Genomic DNA, 22,429 nt, shown 5'->3' with positions numbered 1-22,429 from the left:
GGCGCTCTGAAGTTTCCATGCTACTGCTTTTTTCTGTTTACTTCGCTTTGAGGTCCTGGCGTAGCTGCAGGCCACACCTAGAATGCTGTTCCTGTCTGCCCTGTCCTCTGGGCAGGGGTCCACCATAGTGTTTCTCCATGTTTAGGCTCTAGTCTGTTTTTCCCCTTCCTGTTCTGGAAAGCCCACTGGCGGCTTTGGCTTAGGTGGGGGTGGGCAGAGAGCTGCTCCCCGTCACTAGTCATTGAGTGTGAGGCTCCTGAAGCCAGTTTCCACTTAGGCATCATTTTCTTCATAAATGTGTTTCTCTGTGGTGAGTGAGGAGAGACGGTGTCATTTTCTTATTTTGTGCATTTAGAAGGGCTGAGATTTACAAAACTCATTTTGGGTACTCGTCACTAATTAGTTTAATCTGGGATAACAATGGACAATGAAAGATTGCATGTTTGATCATGCACAGCAAAGAAAAAAGATTTATAATGAAACTAAATATCATGAAAGAAGAGAAGGATCAGAAAACTCAAGCGTGGGAACTGAGTCCTGTGTTGCCCACTGATCTCCACACCCAGCCCCCAAACACACAGAGGTCCTGGGTCTCTGTTCTAGAGGCCAGAACTTTATGTTGTCCGAGGTTCTTTGGAAAAGAAATTCTCTTTGACATTTTCAATAACTAGCAATGTGCACATTTTGGTAAAAGAGATGAAATTATGCTTTATGATTAACTTTAGCAACAGAAAAGTAAAAAGGTGCAGAGAAAGACTAATATCTTCACTTTTTTTCTTGTTGAGCAATAACTTCCTACTCCAAATAGAATATTGTGAAATAATTTTAAAACAAAAAGAAAAAATGTTGCATCTGATTTCTGTAAACATTGAAAGCATTTCCCAGATCCTGCTTACCACAGAATGACGTTCTACTTCAATTTATCTGCTTCAGAAGAGATGAAGAGAGGAATGAGGCTTGCCAGCATTTGGTTTGGTTAGCTCCCAGGGCACCTATGTATTCCAAGGTTGATACCATCACCACTAAAATGATTAGACAATAGTGCATGGGCTGACTCCATAAAACAGAGGAAAGTCTCAGGGCTGTTGTTAGCAGTAGATACTCAATCCAAATATGCAGTATCATTAAATAGAAATTTCACCTGAAATAAACTTTGTCCCTTTAAAAATGGGAAAATGCTTAGGTCAAATTAGAAACAGCCCTTCAGAGTATAATGGTGGGCTGCTGGAAGCAAGGTTCACATTAACTTTTTTTTTTTTTTTTTAAGACAGGTTCTTCCTCTATTGTCCCCCAGGCTGGGGTGCAATGGTGCATACTCTGATCACTGCAACCTCTGCCAACTGGGCTCAAGTGATCCTCTGGCCACAGCCACCAAAGTAGCTGGGACTACAGGCATGCACCACCATGCCCAGCTGATTTTTGTGTTTTTGTAGAAATAGGGTTTTGCCATGTTGCCCACGCTGGTTTTGAACTCCTGATCTCAAACAGTCTGCCCATCTCTGCCTCCCAAAGTGCTGGGATTATAGGCATGAGCCACCACGTCCGGCCCACATTAACTGAAGGAAAACCAGTTTGTTTCAGAGAATTTATCTGAGTATATGCTTTGTGAAGCTTTAGGAAAAAGCAAACACTGGAGTTCACAAAAGAAAACAATCTTACATATCTCTCCATTTTATTTTTAAAGAAACAGTATGAAGTAACTTGTTTTGAGTGTATGAATTTGTGACATGTATAGGGAGACTTGACCATGGGTAGGCAATTCTAGTGATTCTTTAAGGGTTCCTAATTCAAGCCGGTTAAATTGGTAGTTGACTCTGAGTGTACTCTTATGACAGAAAAGCATCAAAGTGCTTTTTTTTTTTTTTTTTTTTTTTTTTTTTTATAGATAGAGTCTTACTTTGGTGCCCAGGCTGAAGAGCAGAGCAGTGGCATGATCTCAGCTCAGTGCAGCCTTGACCTCCCGGCTCAAGTGATCATCCCACCTCAGCTTCCCCAGTAGTTGGACACAGGTGTGAACCACCACACCCAGCTAATTTTTTTTTCCCTTTTTGTATAAATGGGATTTTGCTATGTTGCCCAGGCTGATCTTGAATTCCTGGGCTCAAGTGATCCACCTACCTTGGCTTCCCAAAGTGTTGGGATGCAAGCGTGAGCCACTGCATCCAGTCTCCAAACTGCTTTAATTAACCTGTTTGATTTTTGTATCTTCTTGTAGATGGTACAGATAATGATCTTGTATGTTACTCAAAAATTCTTAATATAAATAAATACAAAAATAGAAATGGGTGGCATTCACGAGCATTTTTTGGGAGCTTTAAATTATCAATTTCATAGGTGTGTTTCCTTTTTTTTTTTTCTTTAAAGCAAGCAACTGGATGTCTAGCATAGACCTGGACATCTAAGTAAGTGATCTAGAAGTTGGCAGTGGATAAAATCTGAGGTATAAAAGAGGCTGCACAAAATAATTTTTGTCTGCTGTCTTAACAGATCTAGCATATCAATTTTACTCAGTTTTTAAAAACTCATTAAGAAAATTTGGCCTGTACCATCATCTTTGCTGCAATCCTGGTAACAAACAAGGACTGGTGCTTTATGACAGCAGTGTCGGGACTGGAAGCCCAGTTCTCCCTCTGATTAGCTGTATGGCCTTGGATATGTGGTTTGACTTCTCCTGGCCTCAGGTTTCCTGAAAAGTGAGGGGTTGCATTACATCAGTGTTTCTCAGCATTTTCAAAGCCAAGCTCCCTTTGCCAAAAATTCAAGTATGTCCCCACCTCTGCTTCCCATCCTGCCATCTCCCAAGATTTCCTTATACTTCCAGTGGATAATTATTGGCTCTTATGATCCCTCATACCCCTCCCAGCTCTAGCATTTTGTTATTCTGAGCAGATACTGGGTTTGAAATCAGTGGAACAAAGGTTTTTATCTCACTGTGTGAATAGATGCAGCTTGCTGCTCCTTAAAGCTGGAAGGGGGCCCTTCCCAAATTCATTCACACAGACCAGGAGTCCTGCCTTGTGCATGAGCAAAACCTGGAAGCTTGTGTTAGAAATGCAGAAACTTGACCCCACCCCAAATGACTGAGTCAAAATCTGCATTTTAACAGTGCAGGTGCTTCACGTGCACATCAGTTTGAGAAACGCTGCTGACCACTGTTTTTTAACCTGTAGGTGGCAATATTAGTGGGAAGTATCAGTTCAGTGGGTTACAACCAGCATTTATTTCTTTTAACGAAATATACTAGGAAAGATAACATTAGGGTACATTGTATTTGGTAAAGGAAAATATTGTTTCACAAAACTTACATTTCAGTTTTATATGTCTGTGCCTATTTATGTATATAGGATGGAGAGGTCAGGCAAAAAGTTAACTTCTGAGGTGGATCTTGGACGAAAATGTTAAAAAAAAACCCAGCAAGCCCCATTCTCAGGCAGTATAGCTTAGAGACAGCCATCTCTTCCCCTCTATCTTTAGTCACACACACAAACATGACTGTTCACACACGCAAACATGACACAGAAATACACAGATTGACCAGGCCCAGTGGCTCATGCCTGTAGTCCCAGCACTTTGAAAGGCTGAGGCAGGAGGATCTCTTGAAGCTGGGTTCAAGAGCAGCCTGGGCAACACAGGCAATAAAGTAAGATCCAGTCTCTACAAAGAAAGTTTTTATTTATTTATTTATTTATTTATTTGATTAGCCAGATGCGATGGCATGCTCCTATTGTCCCAGCTACGTGGGAGGCTGTGACAGGAGGATCACTTGAGCCCAGGAGTTTGAGGGTGTGGTGAGCCATGATTGCACTACTGCATTCCAGCCCATGAGGCAGAGCGAGACTCTGTCTCTTAAAAAAATAAAATAAATTAAAAAATAAAAAAAAGAAATACATAGACTGATATATAATAGAAGAGCTGTTCTAGTATCACTCACTTTCTCTAATTATTCATATCAGATATAAGCTACTAGATTTTACCATGAGAAAGAAACAAAAGTAGACAGTAATTGTTGAGTTATATTAATTCAAAAAATTTCTCAGTGATGTTTATACACAAAATTACAACATTGTCAGATAAGATTTTATGTTTTTAAGTTATTATTATGGGGAGATTGCAAATACTTGTTCAGTTTCCTGTAAGTACAGATAATGCTTTTTTCTCTAGGGGCTAAATTGTGAAACCCATGGTACTGCAAGGTCATTCACATGTCCCTCTGGATCTAAGAATAAATAAATAAGTTGGTTTTGTGGGAGTATTTTTTTTGTAAGCTTACTCATATAAGTTTTCTAACTTAATATTTAATCACCTTATAATACTTTCAGTAAGTTTGTTTAATGTGGAGAAAGTATATTTTTGAATGGGTATTTTCCACCCTGAGGACTTTACAATCTCAGCGGTAATTCATTACTTACAAGAAATACTAAGATACAGACTGTACTGTAGATAGACTTTAAAAAACAGCTGGGAGGAAGTTGTCAGCCCTGGAATCCTAACTCTACTGGGGTGAGGCAGGAAATGCATTGCAGAGGTATTCTGAACTGTCATGATAAAAGTAATGTTTCACTTCCCCTAGGAAGTTTTCTTTTTTTTTTTTTTTCCATTTATTTTGAGTAAAAAGTAAAGGAAGAGTTTGCTCTTGTCCCCTTCACAAGGCTCTGTGTTGAGGAAGAAAACTGGCATGGATCTGGAAATTCAAGGAGGAGGAAGACACTGCACACCTGCATTCAGAATTCAGAAGAATAATTAATTTTGCACCTGAAGTTGGGTGGGATTTTGTGTTTACTGTGTTCTAATTACTGTTTGTTTGGGCTGTAATTTATTTATTGTGTTGAATTTTCTTTTAAAGTGGTTTTGGAGCTGTTACAGGGTCCTTTTATATAGAAGAGATTGAATAGAATGTGAAATGTAACTCTTTATACTGATTACACGTTGAAACACAAAGATGGCAGGCTGCTAAGTAACGTACAGTCTCTATAGATCTTAAGTTATTATGGTTATTTCAGCTGTAATATTGTTTCTACCTTAAGGATACTCTGGTTTCAGGAGCTCTTTAAGATTGTTTTTTGTTTTACATTTGTTCCTTTAGGCTTCAGTTGTTGTTTTAGGATAGCTTACATATTTAGAATATTTTCTTAGAATCACTTATGACTAAGTTGGGAATCCATGCTGGCCTAAGGGGCATAGGAAAATGGTGCCGCAGTATGACGTCTGTTGGTCTTAAGTTGCACAATGTCACAGAAGTTGGCCTTGGAGTCTGCCAGTTTAACAAACTCTTGCTCCATTTCTCTATTTGGCAGACAGACAAGAGTACTAAAGGTCCTGACTGGGCTCTGTCTTGATATGTCTTAGCTGGAGATGGCACTGTCCAGCACTATCCAGAATTTTAGAGTATTTTGGAGCTGGAAGGAAGCTTAGAAATCATCCAGTCTGACCTGCTTATTTCACACGTGAAGACCTGAGCCTTCCAGGGATAATACTCATTCCTGCTCCTGGCCAAGACAAAACTTGAATCTGGGTATTCTAACTTTTCCGTTCAATTCCTCCCCCCCGTCCCCAGCCCCCCGCCCGAGATGTAGTTTCACTCTTGTTGCCCAGGCTGGAGTGCAATGGTGCAATCTCAGCTCACTACAACCTCTGCCTCCTGGGTTCAGATGATTTTCCTGCCTCAGCCTCCCAAGTAGCTGGGATGACAGGCGCCCACCACCACACCTGGCTAATTTTTGCATTTTTAGTAGAGACAGGGTTTCACCATATTGGTCAGGCCGGTCTCGAACTCCCGACCTCAGGTGATCCACCTGCCTTGGCCTCCCAAAGTACTAGGATTACAGGCATGAGCCACCATGCCCGGCCAATTTTTTTTTATTATTATCGTTATAAACATTATTTTTATAGAAGGAAGGGAAGTGTTTTTCTAGTTTTGCATTCTCCAGAAGCCATGCTCTTCATTTACTGTGTTTAAATTCTTTTCTACATGTGAGATTCTGGTAACCTGTGACATCATGTCCACATTCCACCTTGCTTTTTAGGTTCTTCCTACTACCTTTTTAGTACCACCACACTCCTACCCCAACATCGACTTGTGGGAGCTTCCTCTGAACCAACCAGGGTAATTCTCTGGCTTTCGTGAAGAATGATCCTTCCAGTCTGTGTCCTTGTCGGTCACTCCTCTTCTTACTCTACCCACCTTTCTTTCAGATTTGCCATTCCTTTTATTGTTTTTGTTTGTTTGTTTTTGTTTTTGAGACAAGGTCTCGCTCTCTTACCCAGGCTGGAGTGCAGTGGCACAATCATAGCTCACTGCAGCCTTGACCTGGGCTCAAGTGATCCTCTTGTCTCAGCCTTTTCAGTAGCTGGGACTACAGGCGTGTGCCACCAAATTTTTTTTGTAGAGTCAGGGTCCTGCTATGTTATTCAGGTTGGTCTCAACCCCCTGGGCTCAAGTGATCCTCCCACCTTGGCCTCCCAAAGTGCTGGGATTACAGATATGAGCCACCACCCCTTTTATTCTTAATGACATGTCATTTGTATTCAGCTCACTCAGCCATCCACCCCCTCTGTGAAGCCTTCCTCAACCTTTTTGTCCCCTGTCTTTTCATCCTCCCTCCTCCCTGATCTTCCCTTGGTTGAACTCTATTTTTAGAAACTGTACTGTACTACACCATTATAAGCAATGCAATTAAGGGTAGCTAAGGCTGGGAACCCACTCTTGAAAGCTTTTCCTTTCTAATGAATGCATTCTCTGGCAAGGAAATTTTGAAATCATTGCCTTAGTCCCCTTACTTTCTCTTTTGGCCCTCTAGTTTTCTGGTGATTAATTTAAATTTAATGTCTTCAGTCTGGTATCTTCATATTCACACACCCATACCCCTTATAAATGCTGTTACAAAAACTAGATGGAACAAATTGCACAAAAACTCTTGTGTGTTTCCTGGCCCAGAGTTCTCAGTGGGCAACTTGGCGAGTTGCTGGAGTTCTTAGAAGAACTTTTGGAGGAAATAGAACAATTGGGCTGATAAGCATGCAGGAGCACAGAACCAACCCTTAAAAGATACTTGAATGATAAGGAATCTAGTGTCTTGATGGGCTCTGGAAGGAAATCTCAGTCAGTCATGTTGTATTCAACAATGCAAGTCTTAACTTTAATTCTTTTATCTGAAGCATAAGAAAATGATGGTTTATTCATGAACTTAGGTAAAGAGATTTCTATGTGGAGATTGCAGTTTTACATGCAAGGATCAACTTTGATGGATATCTTTGAGAATTAATTGTGAAACATATTGGGAATCTTTATTTTTAGGTTTTATTGGAATAGTGAAGGTAACATGGGCCCCTGTCCTTTGACAGGCTTAATCCAACCAAAAAAAAAAATTAATACTCTATTGGTCAGTTTCACAGTCTTGAGAAGCTGCAAAGTTTTTTTCCAAACAAGGAACAGTGAAGATATGAGAACCAGTTTCATTAACTAATTAGCTATGTGATTTTAAGCTTTGATATCCTTGTTATCAAATGGGATTAATTGATTATTTCCTTAACTCCATGGTATGTATAAAAGAGACACACTGGCTATGTAAAGGGGCCTTACTCTTCATTAATCTAGTTGCTATGTGTTTTTTAACATCCTGGCCTCAGGCATTCCTTCCCTGACCTGTCCATAGGAGCAACTGATTCCTGGCCAGTTTCTCACCTCTCTCCAGTTCACCTCCCACATTTAGTTTTGTTTTTCCAGTTCCCTGTGCCAGAACTTCTCTTTCCAGCCACCATTCCCAGCCCTCTCTCAGTCACTCATATGGCCAAAAGGAAACAAAGAAAATATTCTGACTGTAGTAATAACTGGCCCATGTGGGGGTCCCCCTCATTCCTGTTTGATAATTTATTTAAATTGTTAAATTCCTTTTACATCTTGAAAGCATACAGAGAGGAACTGGTGTATGGAAATAAGTGTAGCAGACATTGTCTCCACATAGTACTCAGTTCATTTCAGGTTTGATCTTATACTGTTTCCCTGTGAAAATGATAATGTTCTGTAAACTTCTGTCTGCTTTCAGGAGCAACTGTAGTGATTATTTTGCTTCTGGATGAAGGAAATAGTTGATGTATTAAACCAACCTGCTGTTTGGGATGGTGGTGGTGGTGGTCGTAGTGGTGGTGGGTGTAGGGGCAACAGGGGTGGGAATGATAACCTTCTTGAACTATAAGGATGAAAACTTTAAAGAAGACTTGAAGAAAATTAAAGGGCAGGTCCTAGCTTTCCGTTCCCTTCAAAACGTACTAGAATTCTTAGAGAAGTGGCTAAGTAAGGTGGGGGTGGGAAGAGGAGGACAGCTTCAGCTATAAGATTGGTCAGAGCACTGTTCTTTAGCCTATTAGTAATAGGAAGGAAATGAGACAATAGAATTTTAAATGACAAGTTTTTGTTTTAAAATTATCTTTGCTGCATAGAAATCTACAACAATGTACATGATTACTAACGTATTTTAGTTCACATGTGGTTAATTTTGTAAATGACCTTTAGATTTGTATTTATAGAGGAGAGACTATTTCTCTCTTCTCTATAGGGGGTGATGTGATAGAGAGGGAGATAGTATTACCCTGTGTATAGTTACCCTGTGCCTGTTGTTGATCCTTTTAGTGTAGGAGGCCCAGTGGGACTTCTGGCGGGAAGGAGGCATCAGTGTTGTCCATGCAGGAAGTGCTCCCTGATTGCTATCCATAGAGGAAGTCCTCCCTGAGTGCTGCCCACACAGGACGTGCTCTCTGAGTGCTGTCCATACAGGAAGTTCTCTCTGAGTGCTGATGAACGCTCTTCCTGATGGTGCCAAACCACTCGTGCAGGAAAGGCTGAGGGTCTAATACAACCACCCCTTTATTCACGAGTGACTTTGTTTTCTATCCATTTTGGCATGCAAATTAAGCCCATATAAATATTATCAAGAAAATTGAATTAGCTTGTTTTCTTTGCCCTTGGAGATAGAAGAATGTAGTTTGTTTGCCTGACCTGATAACAGGAAAAATTAGGCTAGAGAAGGCTGAGAGACTACTAGGCTCTTTTGGGATGAGTGGGCACTTAGCATGCTTATCCAGCCACCAGGTCCCCTAATTAGATTGAATGTGTGTAAATAGTTGTAAGCTTCATCCATAGAGGGTCTTTTCACGTTCCAAGGCAGCTTCCGGGTTTTGAGAGGCAAAATGTAGAAGGACTACCAGTGATGAAAATGGAACTGGCTAAAATATTGTCCCTTTTTGTCCCTTTGTAAGCTTTTTAAAAATTTGTTTATCATTTGTGCTGCCAAGACACCTAATCTAACGACAAAGTGTAATTGCTTTAAATTTATCAGAGTTCTGAAGCTGTAGTTAAAGGCTTGTCAGTATTTGCATTTTAATCTATGAATGAGGGCTTAATTTTTCACTGTTTTAAGTCATGTCATCCTAAAATGTTGACTCTAATGTTTAGCAGTAATATGCTGAAGCTTTCAAAAGTTGTTTGTAGAATTTATTCTTTAATGAAAAGATTTTTATAAAGTAGAATTTTTAAAACTGATTTTTTTAAGAGCTAATCTTTGTTTTTTTAATACTTATCAGACTGTGTGTTAATTAAGTCAACTTAAAGACACCTTTTACTTTCTTAAAAAACATTAAAGGCACCTTTTACTTTCTTAAAAAACATATCTGCCAATGGTATTAAGTATCAAATTTCAGAGAAGCTGGAATTTGGTAATTAGCAAAAATGATGGGCACAGAAAATGAAAGAATACAAATAGAGCATTCAGGATATAGAAAGTGTTTTGGGGTCCCACGTAGAGTACTGTTTGAAGGCTCTACTCTGGCTTTGTTTTCTAGCAGACCTGCGTTCAAATTCTAGCCCTGCTACCTTCTAAATGTGTGGCCCTGGCACATGGCCTAACCTTTTTTGAGACTCGGTTTCCTAATCTGCACAATGGGAGAACAATAACCTACCTGCCTGTCTGATTGAATTAAGTACGGTAATGTATATAAAGTACTCAGCAGAGTCTGTATCTTTAGTAGAGACGGGGTTTCACCATGGTGGCCAGGCTGGTCTCAAACTCCTGACTCCGTGATCCACCCACCTCGGCCTCCCAAAGTGCCGGGATTACAGGCGTGAGCCACTGCGCCCGGCCCAGTTTCAGTGACTTCTAAAAACGTAATCTTTGGTTTAAAAATTTCTGCACCAGAAAATTAAAAATTGACAACCTAGAATAATTCAATGCTTCTCTCTTTCAGTTTTCTTTCTCTGTCTTCAGTTAGCCCCAAGAAAGAATTGATTTGGAAATAAAATTTGAATTTGAACTTTGTTCTGTATAGGGTTCACCAGAGGCTAGTAGTCCTCATTGGGTACATTTAGGAACCCTCTTCTGCCTGGGATCAGATGCTGGGAGATTTCATTCCCTCACAGGGCAAACTTAACAGGGGAAGCAGGGAAGCACAGGCTGTACCTGCTTCCCACATTGGGAAAATACTGCAGTAAATATGGATGGCCATCAAATTTATATTAAACCGGCTCTGTAAATTCAGATATGTAAATCATAGCTGTATTTCGGCCAAAAATGAATACATAAATAAAAAAACCTACTACTTTCATGTCTAAATAATCTCCAACTAAGTCATACATCCAAATGTTTCTTTAATTATACAAGTGCATGCCCGCCACTCCCTTTCCACTCCTGGCAAAATCAAAGGTTCAAGTGAATGCAGTCTTGGAATGCAGTCTTTAAAATGCCTGATGGTTCATTTACTTCGTGTTGATGTAATCCCACTAAGAGGTAGGGGCGGGCCTGATCCACAGCTTCTTACTGACTTCTCCAAGTCTCATCCCAGATGACCACATTTCATCGCCCAACAGCTATGCTAAACATACTGGGTCCTACTGTGAAAACAGTGTGGCTTGTGTCAGGGATGGTTTCTGAGACACTAATCAAAGGAGGTTTAAGAGAAAATTCAGTCCTGTCTAGTTCTAATAGCTACAAGTTGTCTGCGTCAATCAAAGGCTTGGGACAGGAGGCAGGTGTGTGGGCTACTTTCCAGCACCTCTGTTCTCACTGATGTGAAAAATAGAGTAGGGCTGGATGGCAGGTAGCAACTCAGTGGCTTCAGAGAAGGAGCACAGGCTTTGTGGGGCATGGCCAGTGCTCTGAGGTGCCACCTGTGGCAGAGCAAGTGTCAGAAGTTGGTCTTAGTTTTATATCTAGTAAGTAGTTAGCCCCTAGAGAAAAACTAGTGGTTTGGAGAAAGGATATGAGTTCAGCTGCTCATTAAGGGCATGAATCAAATAGATTTGGTAGGATATGATCTCAGGCTGCTTTTATTTTGGGATTAAGCAATACCGATGTTCCCAGTTCAAGTTCAGCCTTCAGTGAATAGCATTTCTGCATTGACTATTATTGACCCTTTGCTGCTCTCCTTCTAAAAGAGAATCTCTTTAAATAAAGTGGTGTTTGGACTCAGATGATATCTCAGCAAGGAACCTGGGCAGTGGAAGGAAGAATCTGAAAGATACAGGACCAGAAAAAATGGTAACATATCTAAATTAATGGGGCCAGGCACGATGGCTCATGCCTGTAATCCCAGCACTTTGGGAAACCAAGTTGAGTGGATCACCTGAGGTCTGGAGTTCAAGACCAGCCAGGTCAACATGGTGAAACCCCGTCTCTACTAAAAATACAAAAATTAGCCAGGCATGGTGTTGTGCGTCTGTAATCCCAGCTCCTCAGGAGGCTGAGGCAAGAGAATCACTGGAACCCGGGAGGTGGAGGGTTCCGGTGAGCCAAGATTGCACCACTGCACTCCAGCCTGGGTGACAGAGGGAGACTCCATCTCAAATAATAAAAAATAAAAATAAATTAATGAGATCCCCATATGTTGAGATATTATGGAATTAGGATGACCATGGCAGAAGCTGGCTACAAAACTAGGAATCTATAGTGGGCAACGGAGGTTGGTGACAAGGTAAATGAGGATCAAGGGGTCTGCTTCTCCAGCTTTCCACTGTGGGATTTGATTTGTCTCCTAGAGACATGCCTGACTTTCTTGTTTGTGCTGGTAAAAACCAAGCCACGAGATTTGAACCTTTTGACTGTCTAGTGACTATTTAATTTTGGATGTTCAAACTGTTCATGAGTGATGTCCTTGAGTTAGTACAGTATATTTATGATTTAGAAAATGTGAGGTGAAAAAACGTCCCTGTCCTGGTGTGAAATTGCTGCGTGTTTGCTGTGAGGACACTTGGGGTTACGTGCCCTTTCGTCTCAAGCTGAGCCATTTAACTTCCTCAAAGTCGTGTGTGGCACTGGGTCAGAGAACTGTGGTTTCTTTCAATCGGTGCACAGAGAATTATCTGGTATGAGTACAATTTCAGACATTCTTCCTAGGTGGCTGCCGACTGTAAAACCACACCGAGTCCTTTGGTTGCAGGCTTTACTTTGAGTTGTGGTGGGTGCTGCAAGCTGGGAAGTTTTCCAGCTTGGACACCATTCTCACAGGGGTTAAATTTCACAAGGTTAGCCAGAGCGAAAGGCAGCCTGCCTGGGAATCTTACCCAGATGTCTCAATGAAGTGGTGTGCCTGTCTTAGAACTAGGTGAGATCGTCCTTATTGGAATACCTGGATTAAACTCTAACTTTCTTATACTTGAGAAGTAATTTTTTTAAGAGTCATCCTAATAAAATTTTAAGCAACTTTCAATCAAACGTTCTTCAGAATTTGAAAACCTTTTCAAAAGTCTAGTGATTTCTAAATTACTGTATATTAAGATGGTATCATCTAACTTCATGCACGTTGTGAGTCTCAGATGTGTTCCTGAAAAATGCGTGAATAAATTAATCTTACATAAATTTAGTCACATTTAAGGTGCACATAGAGAACTTTTACTGAGTAAACCCTATTATCAATTTTATGTTGAAGGAGAGGGCTTTTTTAAAGTAGCATGAACAGACCTTTTTTAAAGTGTAAATTAAAATTTATAACTCAAAGTAGCTTAAGGTAATCTATATTTAAATCTTGGTAACTTCATTTTATTTGGTGTCAGCCTCCTAATGCTAGCATACTAAGGCTCCTGATCTTTGTTTTCCAGCAGTCTCTGGTCCCAGCCCACCCCATGGCCCCTCCCAGTCCCAGCACCACCAGCAGTAATAACAACAGTAGCAGCAGTAGCAACTCAGGATGGGATCAGCTCAGCAAAACGAACCTCTATATCCGAGGACTGCCTCCCCACACCACCGACCAGGACCTGGTGAAGCTCTGTCAACCGTAAGTAGTAGTTGTTCCTATTATTTTAGCTGCTAAGTATTTTCTTGATCATATTATAGAGTGATATATACTGCATTATAAGAGAAGTTTATAAGAAGTATCTGTGGACTCTCAGTGTCACAACAATAAAATGGGTTTCAAGTTTTATCTTCTTAAATACTTCTTGAGTCAATATTAACATCATCAGACTGGCTACATATCAAAATGAATTGGAGCATTTTCTCAATAGAATTTGACTTTATGGGCATATGAGAAGTAAAATATGAATTTTTTTTTAAAAAAACTTATGGCTAGATATTTTTCAGGAGTTCTCATTTTTTGTGGATGCACCTCTGAGGGCCGGTCTATCCTATGAGAGGAACTTCAGCTATCATTGTTTGTCAGAAAGATTGTTAACCATCTAACGTCATACTGACTGTAAGCTCTTAATTCCAGCTGGGACCATATTAGTCTGTCCCCATTAGCATCCATAGTTTTGTGGTCTGGATTGTACACCCTCATCACTTTAGGAATAAGAACTCAATTCTACCCTTTCAGAGTGTTCTGAAGAGATGTGTGCATGTGCATAAAGTTCCAAAGTAAATTTGCATTATATGCTAATGTTGTCAATGAATAGAATATAAATGTGCTTCTTTGCTGCAATTACATTAACTCACTAAGTAAGAAAGCACTAATTTTAAAACAAGGAGCCAGAAGCACTGTATAGTGCAAAGATCATTGTGTAAGGACTGAAAGCATCAAATTGCATCGAGCTAGAAAAGCCTACACATATAAGCATACTTTTTATTTATCCTAAGACAATAATGGTCCCTTAAAAAGAGAATTTTGCATAACTGCAGTAGAGGACTTTTGCTTGAGAATGTTTCCTATTACCTGAATTTCAAAACATCTGATTGATAACATCTCATTTCTCTTTTCCTGGTCAAAATCCAGATTCATTACTTCTTATTTTTTTAAGAAAAAAAAATTCAAAACTAACTTGGTCAGTTATTTCCAAACTGGAACTAAAAGTAACATCTGGCCTTCCATGGGTGGGGGAAGGAATGATGGTTGTTGTGCTGTGTTTTGTTTTGAAAGGGGAGGGGTGGGACAGTAGGTGGTGGCTCTTCAGGATCTGGAGAGCTTTCTAGAAGGCCATCCCTCCCAGCACTCTCCCTGTGTTTTTCTCATGTCCCCCTTTTTGATCAGCCCTTGTGGACTTTGACTCCAGTCCTTGGCTTTTGGGGCAGTGAAATAATGTCCTGCACTAGCGACTGCTGTGAAAGCAAGCCCAGCTCTTGGGGTTTGTCATTGCTGGCTGGAGGCAGAGGGAACCCTGCCAGGCACGCCCTGCCCTATTGCAGCTGTTCAAGACCACAAATAGGCCTTTTGCTATCTCCTCTGCTGCTGGCCTTTCAGTGGCGTTGTCTTATGTTTTTGCAGCGTAATTACAGGTAGATAGAGCACCATAAAGTCTAAGGAACTAAAAATATGACTGTAAGAAACAGAAGAATGGACCTAACTCTCAAATTCATGAGGTGTAAGAGAAGAGGAGAGGAATTCAAAAAATTGTTCTTCAGCTAGTGTTGAATTATGTAGGGTGAGTTTTGATGTCAGGGAGACAGTTAACCCTAAAGTACTGGAGTAATGCCATGTTTTATATACAGTAAATATGTACTTGAAAAATTGAGTCAGTAATTTTTTTATTGAACCGAATCATATTACAAATGCGGCAGAAGAACATTTTATCATTTTTCCTAGAATATTCTTTTTTTTGTTGTTCTCTTTGACATGTATGGATTTTCTTAACGTGTGTAAACATTACTCTCCTTGCTATTATCAATAGCAGCAATAACGCTTTGCAGCCCTCACTCTCTCCCGTCACTTGCAAAGGAAGGCTCTTGTACAATCCCAGGTTTTATACTGAAGTCTGATAATAGTCTTCTTGATATGTACCATGCAGAGGCAAAACATAACAATAACAGAAGAGTCTATCTCAAAATTTGCTGGAAACTTCATTCCATTTAACACAGAGAATCTAGTAAATACCAAATTTGACTTGCTGAGAGTTTCGTGCCTTAGAATGTAGAGAAAGCACAAAAGAGCATTCCTGTTCTGAACTTAATTGTTTCCAATAAAGAAGAGCTAGTTCGTGACGTAGAAGTGACAAGAACCTTATGAGGAAGGGACTCATGCTAGAGCTTAAAAAACCACTGGACATAATTAGAGATTTTTAGAAAAGTATGTATCAGAAACATCTCAGAAAAAAAGATATAAATCCATACCTCTAAAAAAAGAAAAGAAATACTTAGAACTAAAAATTTAGCACTGTAATTACAAATTGACCTGATGAGGCTGAATTAGGAGGGGTAACAATGGAAACAAATGATTTGGCTCTGCAGGGGGCTTGGATATTTTAGAGGATTATTTAACAGAAAGATGGGGACAAGCCAGGAATGTTTATCATGGTGGCCCAGTTCCATACAAACAGTGCATGAAGTCCAAAGGCAAGTATGACATGAAGATTTTAAAAACTAGAGAGGAAAACAAAAAATATTTTTTAAAAACTGTGTTTGAAGTAGAACATAGAGATGCTGTAATGTTAGAGGCGGTTACAATGGAAAAGCAGATGTTGTGATATTGAGATGACAGGGAAAGGCAGCCCCACCCAGACTCGAAAGAGGGAGTCATGACCCTGGAAAGTGTAGATCACCCTGGCTAAGAGGAGGAGGCATGTGGGGTAGGAGCTCAGACTGGAAGCCAACTAGCCTAAGTTCCTGATACAGGGTGGTGACGGTGCTGTCAGGTAATCTGGATTGAAAAGAGATAAATTTCCTAGAAACATTTAATGAAAGATGTCAACCAGCTCTAGTTAACTTCTAAATTGTGAAACACATACGAGGAATCTTGGAACCTTGACTGCTGTAGGCTGCTGCAACTTTGCTCCCTATTTCTAAGAGGTTATCTATTCACAAAGAAGATATCAGTACAGTTAACCAGCAAGTTCAGGAAATGGAACAATCCAGGTAGCCGAAAGGATTCATCTACTATCCCTTGGCCTAATTCTCTTCCTTCTCTGAAATCAAGACAAACAAACACTCTGCTTGACCGTGCTTATCTGTGTGGTCTATTTGTCATATAAATATTTGCCAATGCAATATTTCTCTCATTGAGACTTCTCAGGCAGACTTTTTAGATGGATGAATTGAGGGCTCATGTTGTTGTGTCCATTTTCTTGACATCTTAGCCATTTTTATTTTGCCTTCAGACTTTCAACTGAAACTGCACTAGCATCTTAAATATCTCTTATTTTCCCTAGCTTTTTTTTCACTCTCATCCCTCTCCTGCTCAACTCTCTGCCCTTCTGGTTTCTGTTTTCTTGGCTGCCTCCTCCATAGTCCCATCCTCTGATACGGTTATTCTCCACTCTTTCTACTTTCCTGCACATTTTCCATTTGAATATTTTATTTATTTTATTTTTACCTCATATTCAACCTCAAATTCAAAATATCCTCTCTCTCAACACTGTCTCTTTTCCAAATTTACTTTCTTAAACATGAAGCTTTAGGAAAGCTTTAGGAGTCAGCAGCTCCTTCCCTTTGTCCCTTTGTCACTAAGTTTTGTGGATTCTTCTTTGGCCCTTCTTCCTTTTTCTTCAGCCCTTCTTCCTTCTTCTCCCTACCAGAAGAACCGGCTGACTCCTCCCTCCCTACAGTGTGACAGGAGAACCATTTGCTCCTCTGCTAACTCCCCTCTGGTGCCTCCCCTCCCCATCTCTATTCAGCAAGGCCAGGTCCAAACTCTGTTTGCCTCCTTTGTGCTTGGACCACACCAGTAACTCTCCTCTTTATTTCTAAATTTTTATGTATTGCCAGCTCATAATCAGCATCTTATTTCCATATAGTTCTGTTCTCCAAGTGCCTGTTACATTACTTAGCCACATGTCTGTGACAGTATATGATGCTAACAGCGTATCATCTTATACAGATTTGCCACCCAGATTACAAAGCTAGGTTTGGTATCCCAGAGTTACCTAAAAGTGCTAGGCAAGTTCTAAATTCTCAGTCAACAGACTGTAAAATAGGTCAAATAATGCTATTATCAAAAATTGTGATAAGCATTAAATCAAATATTGTAAGTAAAAGAGCTGGTCCAGAGCCTACAACACAATTGTCTCTGAACAAATATTAGTATCTCTTGTTTCTTCCATCCTTGAAATCCTGCTAGAATAAGCTTAATTTATATTGAATTGTATATTTTTAAACAAAGGAGGAAGAAGCTCTACCAGATTTTGATTTTGAAAGCTGAGAAAGCCAGGGAAGTAGCTTAATGCTAACATAACCTCCAACCTCCTCTTCCTTGAGGCTTTTTTTTTGGGAGGAAGGGGTACAGGCATACCTCGTTTTACTGTGCTTTGCAGATACTGCTTTTAAAAAAAAATACAAATTGAAGGTTTGTAGCAACCCTGCATTGGGCAAGTCTATTGGCATTTTTCCAATAGCATATGCTCACTTTATGTCTCTGCATCACATTTTGGTAATTTTCACAATATTTCAGATTTCTTCATCATTATTATGTCTGTTGTGGTGATCTGTGATTAGTGATCTTTAATGTTCATTGTTTTGGGGCACCACAAACCATTCCCATATAGGACTTAATCAATAAATGTTGTGTGTGTTCTGACTGCTCCACTGGCTGGTCATTCCCCTTCTGTCTCCTTCTCCTCCATTTTCTCTGAGATATAATATTGAAATTAGGCCAAATAATAGCCCTGCAGTGGCCTCCAAGTGTTGAAGTGAAAGGAAGAATCTCCCATCTATCACTTTAAATTAAAAGCTTTTAAAAGCAAAATTAAGCTTAGTGAGAAAGGCATGCCAAATGCCGAGATAGGCCGAAAGCTAGGTCTCTTGCACCAAACAGCCCGCAAAGGAAAAGTTGAAGGAAATTCAGAGTGCCACTCCAGTGAACAAATGAATAAGAAAGCAAAACGTCCTTACTGCTGATGTGGAGAAAATTTGAGTGATCTGAATAGAAGATCAAACCACCTACAACATTCCCTTAAGCCAAAGCCTAATCCAGAGCAAGACCCTAATTCTTTAACTCTGTGAAGGCTGAGAGAAGTGAGCCTTCTCTCTTCAATGCTATGAAACAGCATTGCATGCTATAGAGAAATCTTTCATGAAAGGAAGAGTCCATTGATGCAGCAGTCTTCATTGTTGTCTTATTTTAAGAAATTGCCACAGCTACCCCAGCCTTCAGCCGCCACCACTCTGATCAGTCAGCAGCCATCAGCATCAAGGCAAAATCCTCAACCAATGAAAAGGTTACAGCTTAGGCTGAAAGCTCAGATGATTGTTAACACTTTTTTATAATAAAATATTTTTTAAGAGATTGGGGTCTCACTGTGTTGCCCAGGCTGGCGTGCAGTGGCTATTCTCAAGCATGATTGTAGTGCACTGCAGCCTTGAACTCCTGGGCTCAAGTGATTCTGCCTCAGCCTTCTGAGTAGCTGGAGTTACAGGTGTGCACCACTGTGCCTGGCTAATAAAGTATTTTTAAATTACGGTATGCACACCGGGCTTTTTTAGACATAATGTTATTACATAATAAGCTACAATATAGTGTAAACATAACTTTTACATATGCTTGGGAAACAAAAAAATTCGTTTGACTTGTTTTATTGCAATACTTGCTGTATGGCAGCGGTCTGGAACCAAACCTGCAATGTCTCTGAGATAGGCCCGTGTTTGCAGAAGAATTGTTTCAGCCACATGCTACCCACCCCTGATTATTGCTCATCTTAATAATTACTGTGGCATGTGAAATATTCCATTATGTCCAGCCTTTTTTAAAGATTTACAAATAGCATAGGTGTGCAAGATTTGGTAATGGCTCTCCCTGATTTGTAGTGGAGTAAATGTCTGAGAGTCTCTGTTGGCCAAGGCTGGGTATCTTAAAGGTTGCTGTGGTATTGATATCATATGCAGAGTTCTAGATAACTCAGTGTAGCAGTAACTTATTTTAATGGAAAAACCAGTGACTTGATATTAAAAGAAAAATCTCTACTCTTTGCATCTTTTACAGACAGCCCTTCCTTCATTCCTAAACCAATTCTTGATTCTGTAAATTTTTAACTTGTTTCCAAGTGCAGTAAAACATATGACTTTAATAGAAATGTGAAATTAAATCTAGCTTATGATATGATAGCCTGTTACTATTTAAAATGAAATATTTTTGAAATGTAACCTGTTTCCTCATTTATAATATTCAATACATATTTATTTTCTGTCCCTATGTTTTATTTTCTCTGTAAGTTTTCCTTGTGCTTTTGAACACAGCACAGATCTTAAAAGGTGAAACAGTAAAGCAAGACAGGTCAGCAGAGAGACAGGATAGTATTATCATCAATGTGGTGTACTGGGAGAAGCCAGAAGAAAGCTAACCTTGATGTGAAGGAATTGGGGTAGCTTTCAGGAAGGAGATGACATCTCAGTCTTAAAGGACAATGAAAATTTCATGAAGGGTGAAAGCAATAGTATTCTCCAGGCATCAAGAAGTGCCCAAGAGGTGTGAGAACCCTTGGATGTTTAAAAAGGCACAGAAAGGGCTTCTTGATGCAGAGCTGGCACTCGGCAGTTGTTAGTTACCCGGGGTTCCCATGACGGGGTGTCAGTGGGTGTAAAGGAATATGAGGCTGGAGGTGTAGGTTGGGGGCATATTGTTAGCATCTTGACTAAGACAGTTAATGCCAACATTTTAGTTTGGAGTTTATTCTTTAGTTACAGAGAAAAAGTTAGCTGTTGGAGTAGAAGAGTAGCATAATGAATTTCTCTCCTTTCTTTCTGTCTCTCTCAGATGCTAATTTTGACAAAAGTAGGAAGGGTGGATTGGAGAAGGCAAGGACTCTCATAGGTGAGAGGGAAGCCTCCAGTTGCATTAACTGGGAGAGAGCACACATGAAAGGCACCGACTTTTAGTGGTTCTCTCTTAGTCCCAAAACTCCAGCATCTCCCTGTGTTCCCCAGATTTGACCATGCTTTTATTTTTGTTATCTACAAATAGGGCCCAATGAACCACTTGCTTTTCTGAAACCGCTAGCTAATTTGTTGAATGCTGATTTAAATTATCTTTTGAGACGTAGTCTCACTCTGTTGCCTGGGCTGGAGTGCAGTGGTGTGATCAGCTCACTGCAACCTCTGTCTCCCGGGTTCAAGCGATTCTCCTGCCCCAGCCTCCCAAGTAGCTGGGATTTAAAAGAACATTTTAAGTTATTCTTACTGTCATAAGAAATTAGGGCAACTAACAGGAAAAGGACAACTTGAAATGGTTATATTCATTATTTGTACATCTCCATTGATCTCTGTAATACTAAGATTTCTTAAGCAATCCGTCTGCTAAAAGATGTTTTCTCTCCACCCTGAAATTAAATAATCATCGCTTTATTACAAAATGATTAGGCTACCTTTAGGGTAAAATTTGAAAGTGAAGGCATTCTAATAAATTGAATAGTTTTTTGTTGCTTAATCAGCTTTTACCCTATTATGAAGTTACCTTCAACATTTACTCTGAAAGGAGCAATGGGCCCAACAGACCCAGTGTTTTGAAATCTCTATGTAAATAGGAAATCCTTTGGAATGTATAGAAATTACCTTTCAATACAAAAGAATGATCCTATGATGAGGTAGGAAAATCATTCCACCCAGGAGGGACTCAGTTCTCACTTTTAAATTGAAGAGAGAATTTTGAGTCAGGGGACCCAAGGTCAAATGACTCGACTCAGTCCAAAAAGCCTGAACATACCCTTAGTTATTACATTTATTTTAGAAAGAAAGAGACACACATGCTTCACATGTATTCTGCACAGGAGTATTCAGATTGCTATGCAGATGTGACAGACATAGACCAAAGGTTTCATTGCCTGCATTCAGCATCATTCTTAAGCAACGCCTCTGAGTCTTAGAAACCCGAAGCTCTTCGTGTAGGGTTAAATTAGAGGCTAATATAAGGAAATAGCTTCTCTTTAAGATATAATTTACCCTTTATGTGTTATCTTCCAAGCAAATTGAAGAACTGTCTTACTGCTGGTGATGGTGATAATGGTTATGGTGTATTTAACTCACAGGTATTACAATAAAATATCCACAGATGATTTTTTCTTTGGTAGGTACTACATCTCAGATAATTGAGATTAGGGCATATTGAGCTATATTATATTGTATTGTAGTTGTTTGAATTTTCTGGGTTTTTTTAAATGGTATTTTACAGAGCTACTGAAATCTGTATCTAGTGAATTTTTATTTCTTACATTTCTTTGAGGGTCGAGGAAAGAAAAATAAAAGTAAACAAAAACAGAGTTGTGGGCAAATAGTTCTTCTCTCATTAAGTGTATCCTTTAAAAATTAAAAAAATAAAAACTAATCTTTATTGACTGGTAAAAAATGTTTTAGTCTTCCGAAAAATTGAAAATTGGGTTAAGGTGATGAGTTTTCTACAGTTACTTATAGAAAATGCATTCCATTTTTGTGTCTATTACTATTATATAGCTTCTTGCACCCATTTACAAATTTTGTTTTATAAATCATAGGATTTCTTTTGATTTCCAAATGTTTTTGTTCCAGAAAACAACTCATTTTTATCTTCTCAAGTTCTTTCTTCATTGATCTAGAAGATTCTCCATACATAAAATATTAATAACAGTATTTTCTGGAACTTGGCTTGCTTCTGTTATTGCTAGCATAATAGGATGACACATAATAAATAATACAATGAGGGCTTAGACCAAGGAACTTGAGCATTTTGCTGAAAAGTGTGATCTATACGATGTGCAGTTTACAGAATTTGTCCCATCGTTGTAAAAAGGAATGCCAATCTGCTAAGTCAAAATGTTGAGTCACTGATTGTAACTCAATTCTCTCATCATGGACAGTATTCCAGTAAGGTTCCATGTTGAAGAGTTTAACACATGATGCATTTGAGACTGAGCAAAACACAGAACCTTTGCAATCTTCCCCCATCCCCTGCCCAGTAAATGGACACCAAAGCAGAGTTGAGAGCTTAAGAGCAATTGTGTAATTAACTGAATCTTCTTCCCATTCATCTCTTGGGTAAGCGAAATATAGAATCCTTTTCTTTTTCATGTTAGTTGCATCATTACTTCTCTTGGTTTAGAAGATTGTTGGCACTTTATGTACAG

General features: G+C 39.5%; 1 protein-coding gene across 20 annotated transcripts in view; it reads left to right on the top strand.

Moving 5' to 3' along the window:
• Positions 1-22,429, top strand: part of RBMS1 (RNA binding motif single stranded interacting protein 1) — a 219,175-nt gene that overhangs the window by 110,954 nt on the left and 85,792 nt on the right. For 12 of the 20 annotated variants that reach the window (XM_063694926.1, XM_063694919.1, XM_063694921.1 and 9 more), the window contains exon 2: positions 13,085-13,257. In XM_063694926.1, coding sequence (XP_063550996.1) covers positions 13,085-13,257 — 173 coding nt within the window. Of the gene's footprint in view, positions 1-13,081; positions 13,258-22,429 lie in introns of all 20 variants that reach the window. The other 8 variants (XM_031008639.3, XM_031008640.3, XM_031008638.3 and 5 more) reach the window with 1 other exon arrangement.

This window comes from Gorilla gorilla, chromosome 11 (assembly GCF_029281585.2).
Source record: "Gorilla gorilla gorilla isolate KB3781 chromosome 11, NHGRI_mGorGor1-v2.1_pri, whole genome shotgun sequence".
Classification (NCBI taxonomy): domain Eukaryota; kingdom Metazoa; phylum Chordata; class Mammalia; order Primates; family Hominidae; genus Gorilla; species Gorilla gorilla.
This window is presented reverse-complemented; position numbering and strand designations above follow the sequence as displayed.